The sequence below is a fragment of the Falco punctatus genome (assembly GCF_963210335.1).
Source record: "Falco punctatus genome assembly, chromosome: 3".
NCBI classification, from domain to species: domain Eukaryota; kingdom Metazoa; phylum Chordata; class Aves; order Falconiformes; family Falconidae; genus Falco; species Falco punctatus.
Window position 1 is genome coordinate 56,984,638 of NC_137582.1, and position 16,001 is coordinate 57,000,638.

The 16,001-nt window shown below is 38.7% G+C and overlaps 1 protein-coding gene across 9 annotated transcripts in view; it reads right to left on the reverse strand.

Moving 5' to 3' along the window:
- GREB1L (GREB1 like retinoic acid receptor coactivator) overlaps positions 1-16,001 on the reverse strand; it is a 144,861-nt gene that overhangs the window by 21,248 nt on the left and 107,612 nt on the right. For all 9 annotated transcript variants that reach the window (XM_080380416.1, XM_080380415.1, XM_080380421.1 and 6 more), the window contains 8 exons: positions 14,866-15,192; positions 13,886-14,014; positions 13,113-13,247; positions 10,341-10,538; positions 8,286-8,466; positions 6,781-6,973; positions 5,210-5,343; positions 2,739-3,078 (listed from right to left, as the gene is read on the reverse strand). In XM_080380416.1, the coding sequence (XP_080236542.1) occupies positions 2,739-3,078; positions 5,210-5,343; positions 6,781-6,973; positions 8,286-8,466; positions 10,341-10,538; positions 13,113-13,247; positions 13,886-14,014; positions 14,866-15,192 (1,637 nt within the window). The remainder of the gene's footprint in view (positions 1-2,738; positions 3,079-5,209; positions 5,344-6,780; positions 6,974-8,285; positions 8,467-10,340; positions 10,539-13,112; positions 13,248-13,885; positions 14,015-14,865; positions 15,193-16,001) is intronic.

Here is a 16,001-nt window from a genome sequence, read left to right on the forward strand (position 1 = left end):
GTACCCTTGATCTGTTCTCTCTGTACCTTTCCTCTTCCCCAGAAAGACCATGTTTTATAAGTAATCTTCTCAGGCAGTTAAAGGGAATTGAGAAGACAGCAGATCAATGACTCAGTATGCCATTTGACCTTCTGAAAAATTCCACTGAAAAAACCCTATGATTATTTTTATCTTAGCGCTTAGGAAAAGCACCATTTGGAATAATATTCCCCTTTTCTGCTATGGCTCTATTCTCTTTCCCCGGTCCTGATTTCTTTCTCCTGCTTATTTCAGCATCCTTTATGTAACATGTTCACAGAAAAAAATTATTTCTCCAACTACCTAACAACATCTATTGGCTTAGTAAAGCAGCCTCAGCAGCAGAGATATATCTTCTGACTTGGCAAGGTTAGTCTAGCTGTGTGTTACCCTGCCGCTCCAACTACAGAAGTTTCTGCAGAAGTGCATGGCTAGAAAATGTAATAGAGGAAGATAGGTACAAAGCTGATTTTCTTTCTGCTAGCCTAAGGACTTAAAAAGAAGCCCAAGTGCATGGGGCTTTGAGCTGTAAACTTGCATACGGAGGATGTATTTTTTTACCATCTTACGCAGGAGGTGCAGAGCTGCAGCCCTCAGGGCTACTCACTTCCGAATGCCTCCCAAACAGTTTGATTCTTGTTACGTGACAGCATGCCTTGTCAACAAAATAGTTATTTAGATGATTTTCCATCTCTTCTTTCTTTCTGTACCTCTGGGTGTGCCATCCCCCTTAAAGCCTGGCTCCCTGATGGAGAGGAATGACCCATCTTGTTGGCCCAAGGGTTTGGCTGACAGAGAAGGGAACAGCCCAGCTACAGCTGCAGAGGCAGCTGCTGACCTTCCCTGCCCAGCTGTGGCACCGCAGACGCGGCTAATGCCCTCTTAGGGAGAAGCTAAGTTAAATAGAACTTTCCACTAACAGCTATAAAGTTTCCCTCACTGCCCCTGAAAATGGTCATGATGAAGTTTCATCTCCCCTGCAACTAACAGCAGTTATTGGTGTTATTGGTATAAACAGCATTTAAAGCCTCAACCTCACCAGAAAGCACTCAGTAGCCTCATATTGCTCCCCCATCCCTAGATCAAACAAAAAACCAAAAGGGCATGGGTGCTCATAGTGGGAGCAGGCAGCTCTCAGTTCCACGCTTGCTTTAGTCCTCCAGTTTCAGTACTCCACCTAACATCAGGAGCCAAGCCAAGCAGCACAGAGACTAAATCAAAATTGTCTGCAGTAAACCAGGCTCAATGGTACGTAGCACAGCTGATGAACTTTATCATGGGAATCAGTTGCCCAAACATATGCTCACACCATTTCAGATACCCCACGTTATCCCAGGCACCAGACTAGCCGGTATTGCAGCCCAACACAAGACTCACAGGTGACCTTCATCATTTTGGACTGCCACTGAGACAGCCCACCTAAAAACACACTACAGGCTTATCTTTGGGCAACTGAATTCTTCTCACTCCCTTCATACGCATGTTTCAAAATTAGAGTGTTTTTTTTTTTCTAGTCACCTGCAAGGATAGAAACAAGTCCAGAATCCTGCAGCTTTCTCTACTGCAGAAAAACATCTTATGTTGTGGGGGAGAGGAATAAGAATTATTTAGAAGTTTTTTCATTCTCTGTCTGATCAAATTAGTGCATTCCAGATCAATGGCTACTTTTGTGTATTTACCTGCACAGCTTCGCTCTCAATCCTGACCTGCTTTAAAAGCCTCACAGGCTGCTCCAGCAATGCGTAAGGGCTGCAAGCCTTTAAAGCAATGGCCCGTAAAGAGGATCTCACGGGATTCACAGTCCAGAATGTTTTAAGGTTGGAATTAATGGGTACCTAACAAAACCAGCAGCACAGAGCTGTTATCTCACATGTCATTTTTGCCTTCACGACTACTACTTTCCTCTCTTCCCTCTCCTGCTGCAGACAAGGTTTGAGAAGCAGAGGTGGTAGCTTCTTTAAAGGACATTTTATCTGCTTTTGGTTGTAGGCAAGGTTTTTAAGAAAGGCTCACAAAATTAATTCCTTTTCTGTGTGGTTTTGAATACACTGTATAACTCATAGTAGAAACAGAAAAATTATCTCTCTGGAGACTAGGAGCAAGGATCACGATTGATAACCAGTATTATTTTCAGGCTGGTACCTCAGGCAGGCAATCTGATCCCCTTTGCTTAATGCAGTGGGGTTAATTCAGGAAGTGGATTTGGATACTTGAATTGCACTCTTATAAATCCATGCAGAAGTTTAGCCTGGTGCATATATGGTGGGCAGAAGAGACTTTCAACATGCAGTGGTTTGAGAAAAGAAGTCTATGACAAACAGCATACTTTACCAGTTATCAAAAGGGCAGAAGATGGATGGACAGAGCACACAACACAGTAGACAGATAAGTTGGTGGAAAGAATTAGCGTGTCTAAGGAGATCTGACCTCTGCTTTCAGAGATTCAGAGACAAATCCTATCAGATATTATTCAAATTTAAGAAGTGGGATAACATCTAGTGTTTGACTTTATGGACCAGTAACAATACAGGTTTGTTCCAAGTTTCTCAATAATTTATGTTCATCAAAAGTACAGTATAATTCCATGGAGACAGGTACAGAACACGTACCCTTTTCCTATAGAAAAATTAATCTGTAAACATGTGGGAGTAAGCATAAAACATGTACAACAGTCAGATGACTACAGTGGGCATACAAACAAATATTTAGTTTATGCTAACCTTCAACCGTGTCACAAAGTGTTTCGCAACAGTAAGCTCTGAGGCAGGATTCCCGAGGAGGATCTCAAAACGATACTGCAGACCTAACTTGTCTCTTACTTCTTGTAACCTCTCCTTGGCCAGCATGGCTAGCTGCACAGACGGCACCCTTATGACAAGCATGTGGCCGCAGCCATTCTTATTCTTTCCTGGAGAAGTGATAAGGTCATCCATTATGCTGAGTGTTTCAGGTGTGCTGTGATCTCTTAGTGAGGCCATGGTTGTGAGAGCCATCAGAGCTTGGGAATACTGCTGAATGAGAAGGTAGCAGCGAATCACCATGCTGTGTAGCCGGGGGTACCTTTGAGGAGACAGTTTTGTGTTAGCACACGCAAAATCACAACAATGCCTGAAAAATTGCCAAAACCCAGGACTGTGTGGTAAAGGAGTGCCTATTTTTTTTCGGTAGTGCTCAAAGAATGAAACCTTCAATTTTCATGAACAATAATTTTGCAAAAAATCTGTGTTTTAAGTAAAGGAACATAGTCCAAATGCAGAAAAGCCAAGTCCTGTGCTCAAGTAACAGGAATTATAAATGCCTGTTACCCTCATCTGGGCCAAAATTTTAGCTGAAGAACTTCAACTTGAGGGAGATAAGGATCATCTCAGATCCAGCTCACTCCAAGAGCACAGGCTAACAATTGCTTTGCTGTCCACAAGTTTTTTCCGCTATGAACTTGGAATACCATCACTGCTTCAAGTGGTTTGTGGGAGAAGTACTTCGTAATTCCACGTCTATCAAACTTCTCACCAGAAAGTTAGACTTACCAATAGGGATTGCTAGCTCTGATTCAAATCTGAACTTCCATTTTGCCTTTTAACTTACATAGCCAATGTTTCTTTCCCTCTCATTATAGCTACATGCAGTGACAACAAATATGAACTCACAAAGCAAAATGCTAAGAAAAAAAAATATTAAAACCTACTCAACCAAAAAGCACTCAATTTCTAGACATTTCCCACAAGTTCACTCACCACCATAATACAGAAAAAAATTATGCTATTATGCCTTGAGTGCAGTCTTGCACCACAGAAGTCCAAGTGACTAAAATAACTAAAAGTTCCAAATTTCTTTGGTCTCTTTCTTGAGTAATTTAATAGACGATATGGGATCCATTTGAATAAAGTTTTGTGTCTGTTTTTAACCAGTACATACAGTAGCTCACTCTGTATACCCTAAGCCAGTTGTTAAATCAACAAATTTTAAAACACTTTTTACTCTTCCTCCTCCCGTAAAAGCGCCCACTGCACCTTTGCCACTAACACAAAGGGAGCCTTTCTTAAAACACAAAAATGTCTGCAATGTTTTCAGACCTATAAGCTTGTGTGGCTCACCCATGCAGGTGGAATAACCCAGTTTCTCGAAAAGAGAAGCTAAACTGATAAACTGTGATGCAAAAGCATATCCTGGCTCCAAGGTTCACCTCCTTTTAATTTCTAGTCTTATCCTAATCTCGTATCCGGGTAGTATTTGCACATGCGTTAATCCTCCTTCATCCTTTTCCCCATCCACATTTTAAGAACTGAAAGACAGCAATAGTGACCACTATCTTTTCCATTGGACTTGACCAGAAAGACTAGAAGCCTAAAGAACTGACCTATTAAGATTGGCCAACCTTATCATTATCATCACATTTATTACTTACATATTTGTAGCAAATAATAAATATTAAGGGTTAGTGATATACTTGTTTATTTTGCTAATTTAACACATTTTATATTGTATATTTTACTTAATAAATATAGACACATTTAAAATAATTACATTGACTTAAACAAAGCAGGAGAAAACAGTACTGAAGCCAGAACAATCCTGTTCTGGTAAAAATGAACATACAATGAGAAGTATAGCCTGAACTGGTACAATGGATCTGTCCTGCTGATGCTGGAAACAACAGTATTGCCTTCATTCCTGTAATGCGCACATTTAATTATATCTTGGATATATGCTGTGAAAGTAGCTTTTTTTAGGCAGCTGCAGGGTACTAACAGGCTCTGAGCTGCAGGAACAAAAACCATAGCCAACTAATGAAATAACAAATATTACTTTTTTGAAATTATGTCACTTAACGGGGCCACTATGGACAAGTCTGTTGGCAGTTTCAACAAGAGAAACACCAGAAGTGGTGAGGTATGAAACCCTTGGTACCTTCTTAGCTTAGTAAGGGCTAAGACAAAAGAAGAGAGTAGCACAGCTGAGCCTGCACTGCTGTTGAATGGGCCTAATCTCTTCTATAAACAAATGAAGGCTATCCCCTCCTTCAACAGCACTAAATCTGTTCCAAAAATAAAAATTGCACATACTCCACAGATTCCAAGATGAAAATCAAAGGTCATCATACCTTCATCTGCCTGTGATGTGGCTCATAAATATATCTGCATCCTTAAGAACCCAGTTAAGCAGAATCTCAAGCTCCCATGTTACTACTTACCTTTCTAAAAGCGTGTTGACCATTTTTTCAAAGGTTTCATCACATCTCAAAAGGGGACTTGTGACTCCCCATTGGAGAGATTTGCTGTACTCATTCAAACCAAAGTACAGCTTGTCTTCACTTGCTGTGTCATCCTGTTCCACACAGAGATAGCAAAAACGTAAGGAAAACTGGAACCAATTTTAATTTCTTTTGTCATTTAAAAAATAAATGGAAAATAAGTGGAAAGTATATTCCTAACTGCAGTATCATTTATTTTCATTCATTATCCCTCAGTGATCCTATTTGTTTGTTTCAAAGAATACAATAAAACAAAAATTGTTTTTTGCTTAACTTACTTGTCTCCAGCTAGGAAAGACAGGTGTAGGTCTTTGCAAATTTTTCAATATATCACCTACCTGTGATTGCAGGGGGGGTTCTAGAATCCTGCTAACTACTTTCCGTCTACCTATCTCTGGCTTTGTATCTACTGAGAACTGTTATCTCATCTCTATTTAAAGCAGAACCTGAAAACAGAAGGATTATTAATTTCCAAAATTCTTCTTGACTGTTAGATTCTACACATCTCTAATGGCAATCAGAAGCTAATCATTTCTTTGCTGGAATATAAATCTGCAGACAGCAATCAGAAAGGCAGAATATTTGCTGCCTCAAATTTCATGAGGCCTTTGCTGGAAGCACAGCATGGTGTCCAGTGCATTTACATCACTAGTAATCAGTAGGAATGTAATTAATTGCATACCATCTCCCCTTTTTTTGTGGATTATTTTTTTAATCAGAAGACTGAAGGTTGTTGATTTTTTACTTTTGGAAAACAAAATATTGCCTAGACCATTTACAGGAGGTCACCACAACGGCTGATATTAAAAATCAACTGAAAAGCAAACTGAATATTCATTCACTCCCTCATTTCCACTATTTTGTTTACTTGACTTTAACTATTTTTTACAGCTACCACTTTAAAGAAACCAACGGTCCACTCAACACAGTAAAGTCAAACTTGATATAAATATATCAAACAAGGAATGGGAGAAAAGGCTATTTTTAAAGTGGATTTAGCCAAAACATCCTCAGAATCAAATGGCTGAAATGATGAAAAAAGCTAATGGAGCAAATGTTCAACAGACTTTCCTCTCTGCATGACAGCACCTACTGCACCATAACTTGTAACCTAGCATACAACTTTTATTAGTACCAGAAAATTAATGAACAGACTTGAAGGCTATGTGACATACAACTTACAGTCAAAAGTCAGACTGCTTTAAAATGGAAAGCCAGCTCCAGACACGCCTACATAGCTTTTTCTGACCCGAGTATAGAAAGTAATTTCTCTTATTACACGACTGGACAAAGAAAAATGTGTAGTTCCTGGGCCTAAATATCAATGCTACCTCTACTATCAGAATCCCAGGGCTGTGTATCTGGAGCCTGAGAGAACAAACTCCAGCAGAGAAAAAGCTCCCTCCTAACCCTCCTAACATTTTTCCTCCTGACATACATATCTGCTAGATTCTGTTAGGTATGAAGTCCACATTAAAATTCAGAGTTAAAATTAAAAATTAAACACTTACCACAGTGTCAAATTGTATCCAATGTACCTCATTGCTAGAGCTGATCCTGGACTGCTGCGTTTGCAAGGCATAAGGAAAAGAGCTGACCTGAAGAACAAGGAGGTTGAATGCTTCAAGAACCTCCCTGCAATTAATAACTCTATCAGCCAGACCATGACTAGGCTCACCATGTGACAGGGAACTTGAAATGGCACTGCAGAAATAAGAATGCAAAGAATTGCCTTACTGACATCCTGAGATTCAATGAATTACTCTCTTCCTGCAGAAAAATCTCCAAATGACCATGGCACTAGAATCACAGCTCAAAAATCTCTTTGGAAGGGGGATAGATGTGAAAACCATTTGTGTGTTCTCTGTGGGTAGACTCAGGCAACAGGGGGAAAAATCTAAATAAAGGACCAAAATCTGCTGACAATGAGAAAGTGAATTAGAGTGCCAATTTTAAAAAAGCATCAGATGGAGGAAACTAAAAATAAGCCAAAGCTGATTAAATCCCTCTCACTGAGAAGCATGGTTCCATGAGCTGTGGGGATAGGATATAGTAACAATTTTACAAAATCCAGTGGATTTTCAGCCTGAAACAACAAACTTCTAAAAGACTGGGGAACCTAAAAGTCTCCTGACGTCCTGATCTCCAGCTCCTGGAATTACCTTCACCTCCAGGATATATGCAGGAATTCCAAATTTGGAAGAAAACAGCAAAGACAGTACCAAAAATGTGATGGGGAGGATAAGGTAGAAAGAATGTTGCTTTCATCTGTTTTCAGCTGTTCTTCAAGGAATGTATTTTATTTATTATACCTCTGATATTCAAATGAATCCCACAACTTCACACACCATATTTTAATCACATCAAGGTTGTTCTCCTCAGTTTACACATGGAACAAGAACAGAATAATTAGCTTTACTGATTTCTTCCTTCCATAGTCCAGTTGTGATTCAGTGTGAAAAAATGTTCCTGCACATGTGTTTGTGTTGTGTTAGACCTAACGCTGACCAAACTCAATACAGCTGTTTTTAAAATCTTTTTCTTACAGTAGCAAGGGCATTTTTCAGATGATGCAGAGTTAAATATCTGTAAGCCTTCTCACATTACAAATAACACTATCCTCAAGGATAAAACTATGAAATAAAATATGACTGCCTTGTGAACATGGAAGAGATTTGAGTTTCAGTAGAGAAAAAGCAGGGAAATAAGAAAAAAGACAAGAACAGAGAAAGTTGCAAAATTCAGCCCTTTTTCATGGACTTCAGTACAATAGCACATACTCCAACAGTCTTCTTAGGAATCCAGTAATCTGAAACTAGGCTTACCTATCTTCAGCTGAATCAGAACTAGTTTACAAATATGAAGGCAAACAAAAAAGATGATTTCTGATTTTGAGGCAGAAAATTCCTTAAGCCTAGGGAAAGCATTGGGTGTCTAAGATTGCAAGTCTTTTGAAAAACCTGACTGAAAGATATTGGGAGAGGATGGTTTTCCCTTGTTAGATCGAAGCAGCTACCTTGTTAAATCCACGTGGGCATTGTCATGAACCAGCACAAACAGTGTATAGGGATTCTGCTTCACTTTTCTCATGAAAACTTCAAATTTTGTTTGAATTTCATTGTCTAGCCGAACCACATATTTCTCGGCTCTCTGATACGCTGTTCCATTGTCTTCTAGGCCCAAGTCCACAAGGACACCTGTCGGAAAGAAGGATACAACAAAAATCTTTTCCTCTGAGTGCATCCAAAACTGAAGTGTCAACAGCAGGTTGTCACCTGTCTGCCAATATCAGGACTTTGTCAAATCACTGGTACGCCCTAGTAAGAAGATGATTATTCGAATGCATTTTCCCTCACAATGAGGACTGAAATGTGCTTCTTGGCTTCTGGATTTCTTCCAAAAAGTGCCTGAAGACTTTTCAAAGACTTCTCACATTACCAAAAAGACAAAAAAAAAAAAAAATCAGGCCTCCACAAAAATTTCCAAAGCAGTGCTTAGTTGGCTATGCTCCATGATCCTAGGCCAAACTTGCCCACATTGAGCCAATATATTAATCCTGCTTGACTCAGAAAAAGTTGCCCTGACCTTTTCTTCGCAAAAATCATAAATTTATATAAAATTAACTCTAGTATCATATCATATCTTTTTTCCATGCCCTGCTCCAATGTTTGTTTCAATACAAATACTCTCCAGCAGTTTTTGTAATGATAGATTGCCATCATATTCATAAAGTAGGCATGACGTGGCTTTGAACACCATTTAAATTAAAGAAGTAGCAACAAGCTACTGTGAAATGTGGGTCAATTATGTATTTGCCAGAGACTTAATGATTTTAAAAAATATTTTAAAAAGTAAAGTAAAAACTATTAATTTTAAAAAAATAAAATAAATTAAATATGAAACCCTGTTAACAGATACCAGAAAACCTCTGGTTTAGTGTGTAACAGCAAATTAAGTAAATACAATGTCTGAAGAAACAAGGAATGGAACAAACCCCCCCATAAAGTTATGTTAGAAAGGAAAATAAACTCATACTTCAAGTAATCTATTTTGTTCTTATCCTTTAAGTAGTAAAATAGTACAAAGCAGAGAAAAAAATACAGGTAGATACCACAATGTTAAGCAATATCAGGGCATATCTGCACAATCAAAAAGTGTGGGACTGTTTAGTTAAGAGTAGAAAAGAAGAGGAAGAAAAGCCAACAGCTACCCAAGACCACTCATAGACACATTACATCAGAAACTCATATTCAAATGCAAATGCAAGTTATTATTAGATAAAGCTGAAGGCAGAAGAAAAAAGTTCAGCTGATCAAAATCCTAAACACACAACTATCCTAAAGACATCATTACTCCCAGATATGAGGCATCAAGAGCTAAAAAGGTCTCAACATAGTCCTTAGTTCTGTTAGAGAGTAATTTTCTCCACACAGAAACTCTTATGCTTTTCTAGACACCTCAGTCACCAACAGAGTGGATAACAGAGGACATTCTCAAGGGGGATATATTCTATAACCTGTCCACTAAGGCTTTCCTGTTCCTCTTGAAGCATTTGGTACCAGCCATGGTCAGACACAGAACCCCAGAGAAGAAAACTCACCATCCAAACAAGTATGGCAATTATTGTGTGCAAAGGTGCATGTATTACTCAGGCATTTATCTACCTAATAAGAGAGCTTCCTGCACATACATCTGTGCTAATATGTATGAGAGCATATGCACAAATGTGTATCTAGAAGAAATGGCACTAACAGCTCTAGGGGATAAAAGATCTGAACAGTTGCGTTTGCTCCTCCCCTCGCTGTTTTGACAGGTGAACGCTTCTCCAGGTCACACCATTCTCAGACCTGCATGAATACGGCAATTTCTTTTAACACTTACATGGTACAGCTTGGGCCCAGGTTATGAAAGAAAGATATTTAGAATTCATCAAAAATACCAGCTAATGGAGCTAATATCGGACATGCAAAATACATGCTGGAGCAACTTACTTCTCCATTTATTCCAGATAAGATTTCATAAGGTCACATACTTTGGTTTAAAAGTCTCTTTTCCCTTCCCTCCCTTTTACCTGACTGTCGAATCCGTTGAAGGGTCTGCTGAACCAGGACTTCTGAACGGGGAACTATAACGATGAAATCTACTTTGCTGAAGTGGCCCAGATCCAGGCTCTGATTTCCACTGTCTGCTATAGCACAAACCTGGGACAAGAGCTTTCTGGCAACTGTAAGCTGTGGCTGGTAAATTTGGAAGGTATCAACATCCAAATCTAGAGTGTGTTTGTTTGAAAAAGAAAACAAAACACAACAAGAAACATGTTTACTCTCCCACCCCCCAATAAACATGACCCTCCAAACAGCCTACACTCTATTATCAGAGAAAAAAATCACTCACCAGAATAAATCTCAACAGTCTGGAGAGCTGGGTCCAGATCACAAATGTCAACTTCCTTTTTTTGTTCAAAATGTTATAATATATCAGGTGACCTCAAGTACAGCACTGCCTGTTTTTTAAATGCCCCAAGTGTTTTGAGGATTTTTAACAGTGCAACCCAAGGAAACCTCAACATAGTAAAATGCATTCTGTTAAATGAACCAACACTAATAAAATGTGCATGTATATACATACATAGATAATGTGCATGTGTAGATATATAAAATGCATATATATACCTTCACACACACAGAGCTCTAATGTTGTCCTGAAACTTGCAGTTATCCTTTAGGAGCTTCTCTCCATCACTCCTGCTGAGAGAACCAGCCATGGGTGCTGAGGTTGTTGCACTCAGGGCACAACAGGATAAGAGCCAGCACACCTGTTAATCTGAGGAAACTGAGCCTGCACTGATAATCCTGCCAAAAAGACTCACCAGGACAGCAGGTCAGCTGGGAGTTAATTTGTACATCATCTCTGCTCTGAAGTACTGAGCCTCACTGTAAGTCACAACTGGTAACTGTATGTCTATATACTGACTGATAGTAATATACACTGTGAAGGGAAGATGAGCAATGGACCTAGGCAATAAATCTCAATCATTGTGGGAGGAAGGGGGGCATTTATTTCTTCAGATGTTTCTTGATTTTTAACAAAATTTGGGTGTCGGATTTATTTGAACTCAATATCAGTATAACACTAGCAGCAGAGAAGTGAGGGACTGGAGCTTTGTTCTCTGTGTAGATATGTACTAGAGCATGCATGTTTCCTCAAAGAAAAAGCATATTCCTGTATTTCAGTATTTCCAGTAGGTAAATTCTGTGCCCAACAATCCATTTTTCACTAGCTCCTGAATATTTTCAACTTGCAGATTACCAAGATAAATCCTATAATGCTATTACAGTTTCTGTTTATGTCAGTTTTTCTACTACAAATTAAATTCTGATTAATGGATTGCTTATTGTAAAAATGACCTAGGGCAACTTCCTTAAAAAAACTAAAGAAAAATCCAAAATTACTGCAAATTTACTATACAAGAACTATTGTTGCTTTTGAAAATAATAAGCCACTTTATAAAATCCGCAATTTACATGAAAATTGGAAGGTGTCTGGGGCAAAACCCTGGTATGTTAGTTTTCTGTAGACACACATGTGGTTTTGTGTGTGCACTTATCTTGCTCAAACCTGCCTCAGTGTTCATTTCAGTAGATCTGCTATGGCAGAAAGATCTGCCTCAGTGACTAAGAGACTCGCCTCTCCTTTTTTTTTATTCAGGCAGCTTGTCGGTAGCTTCAACCACTGTATAGCCAAATTTTAAAGACAAAACTAGCTCTGAATAATTTTGAGAAAACATGAACATTTAAAAAAGCACATGTACAACACTACATCGTAAGAACGAAAAAAGTAACAGAATCTAAAGATCATTCTCCCTTCAAATCAGTCCTGTGAGGAAACTCAAGACTTGTCCTTACGGAGGTCCCAGAACAAAGTACGTGGCAGCCTTCCTAATTGTATCTTCTGATTCATGTGGAGACTATAAACCACCTTGCTTTCATTCAGATCTAACACTGAGCTGATTAATTTAAGCTAACTAATGTGAACCAAGAGCATACTTTTCTTTCACAGTGAAAAAGAAAAAAAAAAAAAAAGAATATGCTTTGATGCTAGACCTAAAAGAATCTCAGTGTTCACAACAGCTCAGCATACCTTTTACCATTATTGTCATATGAAAAGGTAAGTATGATTAAAACTGAATAATAGAAAGAATTTCAAAATGGGAAAATGACAATCAGCATTTTTAGACAGGCAATCCTAGCTCATCTTTTGCACCTAAATATCTCATCACATTATGCTGAATAAGACACATCTCAAATACACAATTATAGATTACACTTGCCTAACACTTTCAGTCCAAGATCTTAAAACGCTTTCCCTAAAAGTTTAAGCCTCAGAGCACAAGGCTGTAGTACATATCATTACTATTTTACATGTGGAAAGTGAGGAATATTAAAGTTAAGGAACAGAAGAACACCTGGGGAGATGATAACGAGAACACAGTTCCCCTTTGTCTTAAGCCCAAGGTTATGTTCCTTTTCTAGGTGCAGAAAGGCAAGATGAGTCCACTCCAACATTACCATGGAACACCTTCTCTACTCTGCCTAGTGCATAACAGAAGATTACATATTTTAGCTTAGGAATTATAAAACATAGGGGAAAAAGGGTGCTGAAAGTTACTACAGAGATTTTCTGTCTGAGAGACTGCTGTATTGCTACATTCAGCTGGCAGTATTAATATTTAAAGATTGGCACGCTGACGGCAGCTGTGCCCTCAGACTCTTCTGAGGCACATGCATTTTAACATTTAACAAACTACTCACTTATTTCACAGCTGTATGTAAAAAAAAAATACCTGGTTCTTGTGTAGAAACCATGGCAATTGCCTCCTGAGATGACACACACTCACTAACATCTCCATTAAAAGGAATAATGACACTTTCCCCTCGCTGCTGTAGCATTTTCTCCAGCAGTTTGTCCAAATCATCACCTAGATCAGAATTAGCAACACCAAATTATCTGGAAGCCTTTTCAGACAAATGATGTAGAACTTTACATACACTCACATTCTCACACAGCTGATGTCGAATCTGCGAAGGGGCAAGGGACTGGAGATACAGGGAAGTGAGGGAGAAGGAATGTTTTTTTCTTTTAGTTACTGCTTTGACAGTTGAATAAATTCCCAAAAAAGAAACCACAGCTGAATCATTTCAGCTCTGTGACTTTACAGCTAGTGCTGAAATCTGATGACTACAAAGAAACGCACTACAAAACAACCTCCAAAACCTGTGCTAAAAGCGCAAACATAAAAAGACTCGTTCACTTACGGGTGCCCTGCCATCACATTCAGCATTACACAGCTTTACATTACATCAACACAGTACAAAACATTACATCAGCCCAGTACAAAATAGTGCTAGAAATGTTTTGCCACAGGGTAACTCGCACTGCACAGGTGAAGGAGATGAGAACTCCTTTACACACAGTGAATGGAGAGAAGGAAAGAATGCCTCTCAGTGGAGAGGGCAGACCTATATTCATATGCTCTTTAACTGCTGAACAGGAGACACATCGACCCTAAAGAAATTTCTGTCTTGGCTAGAACTTCTGTTTCTTAGGATCACTCACCTAAAGAAGTATTTTTGAAATGCGATGCCAAGAAACTAACTTTCCCTGTGATGAGCTCGTAACTGATTTCTTTCAAAAATTCACTGGTGGTAAGCATGCTTTCTGCAAGTGCCCTAGATTGATATTGACCTGGAGAAGAGGGGAGGAAAAAGCAAGAGCAATCTTTAATACAGTGTACTATCAACACAATCTTTTCATACTAGACGTGGGGTATGCTAATCTTGTCATGGATCTCCCCTGCCTTTATCCAGTAGACTGGAAAAGCAGTCTCAAGTCTGTTTTGCTAGTGATGGGAGAATCAGTTATATCGGTTTAGCACATTCTTTGCAAGCTGTTGCCCATAGTTTTGCACACTTGGGTGACAAATGATATGCAAAATAAGTATTTGTACCTTAGATGGAATGGATGATTCTGGGTAAATATGAAAAGTAATTATCCCTAGTGTGAAAAAGAGTTAAAAATTGACTTCATTGATTTATCTGCCTACAATGGAAAGACGACCAGTCAAAATTCACTTTGACCCAGACACACTCATGCACAGACATCACAGCCAGTCACCAATGTGGAATTTCAAAATCAGCATCGTAAAAACAATACAAAGCACATTTTGTTTTACAGTGGTCTGCAGAAGACTGGTCAATCCAATATTGCCATGTGAAATAGCACAGCTGTTACACAAAACAGAAAGACAAACTGAATATTTTGTCGTTGGCTCACTTCAAGATATTTTCTAAGGTAGCCACACAAACAATAAAGTCTCAGGCCGCCCAAAGAGCAGTAATGACTAGCAGGCAGCTATTTTTCTAGATCCTCACGGACATCAGTACTCCAAGTCTTGATGGAAGAATAGCAAACGGACATTGCAGCGTAACAATACAAAGGAGAATAAAAAGAAGAGGGGTTTAAAAAGCTGGAATGACTCAAGAAAATTAATTCAGCAAACCTGCGTTGGTATTTGAAGCATACTGCAAATTACTCACCTAGGACTACTACACAGAATTCATTTCCTCTTATCTTTGATGTACAAATGGCCACGACATAATCTGGTAGCTTTTGCTGATGTTTCATTTCATTGAGAGACCTCAAGGTCTCTGAGATGCCCTCTGCCAGTGAATTCTGGGTAACGACCACATGCACAAGGTCCCGGGACACACTAGCGATTAACCTAGCAAGCCATGGGAGTTGACCTGGTGACACAGAGACACACTGTGCACTCATTTGCAAGGATCGCTCTCTCAGAGTGAACTCCTGCATAGCTTTCAACATGATCTGCTCAAATTCTTCCCTCAGAGGTATCTGGTCAGGACCTACATTGAAAACAAACAAACAAAAGAACAGTATCTCATATCAAAATGTTATTGAACCAGGAATAATCACATCTGTTTTGATCTGACAAGCTTCTCCACCATATTTTTTATATTTACAAAACCCACTCTCTACTCAGTGGGTATCTACCCACATAGCTTATTCTTGGTTTTTCATCTAGAATCCTCCCTTGCCCACCATCTCCCCACCTCTTTTTTTTGTTGACTTTTTTTTTTTTTTTTTTTTTTTTTTTTTTTTAAACAATGAGGTATTCCATCTCACTCCTAGTTTTTCTACCTTCACAAACCAGTGGGACAAACAAGGGAGTGGAAAAATATGTGCATTTTGCCTGGAACAGAAGGATTAATCATGTAGCCTCCATATTTTTTACAGAAGAAAATCGAAACACTTATGCTCACAGCACTAATCGCAGCATGACAAAGCCTAAGTGTTTTTTGTTTGCTTTTTCTCATCATGCATACTAGTAAACTAAGCATTGATGTAAATAAACATGTTTAACCTCTTCTTTACTTTAGTTAAATTAATTTAGCAAATCTTCAAACTTCTAACATAAAGAGGTATATGCAACTTTACATCTGTAAACTTCAAATCTGAAGTGTTGTGAACTTGAATTGAAAAACAGAAATGTAAGTTATCATCTTAGCATCAGTCCCCCAACTCAGCTTCAATTAACATTTTTCTCAGTAAGATTTGCCTCATTGTCAAAGATACTCAGGAACAGATAAAAATATTTATGAATGCAGAGTAAAAAGCAACCATAACTTAAATTGCCAAGATCTCATGTCAGTGC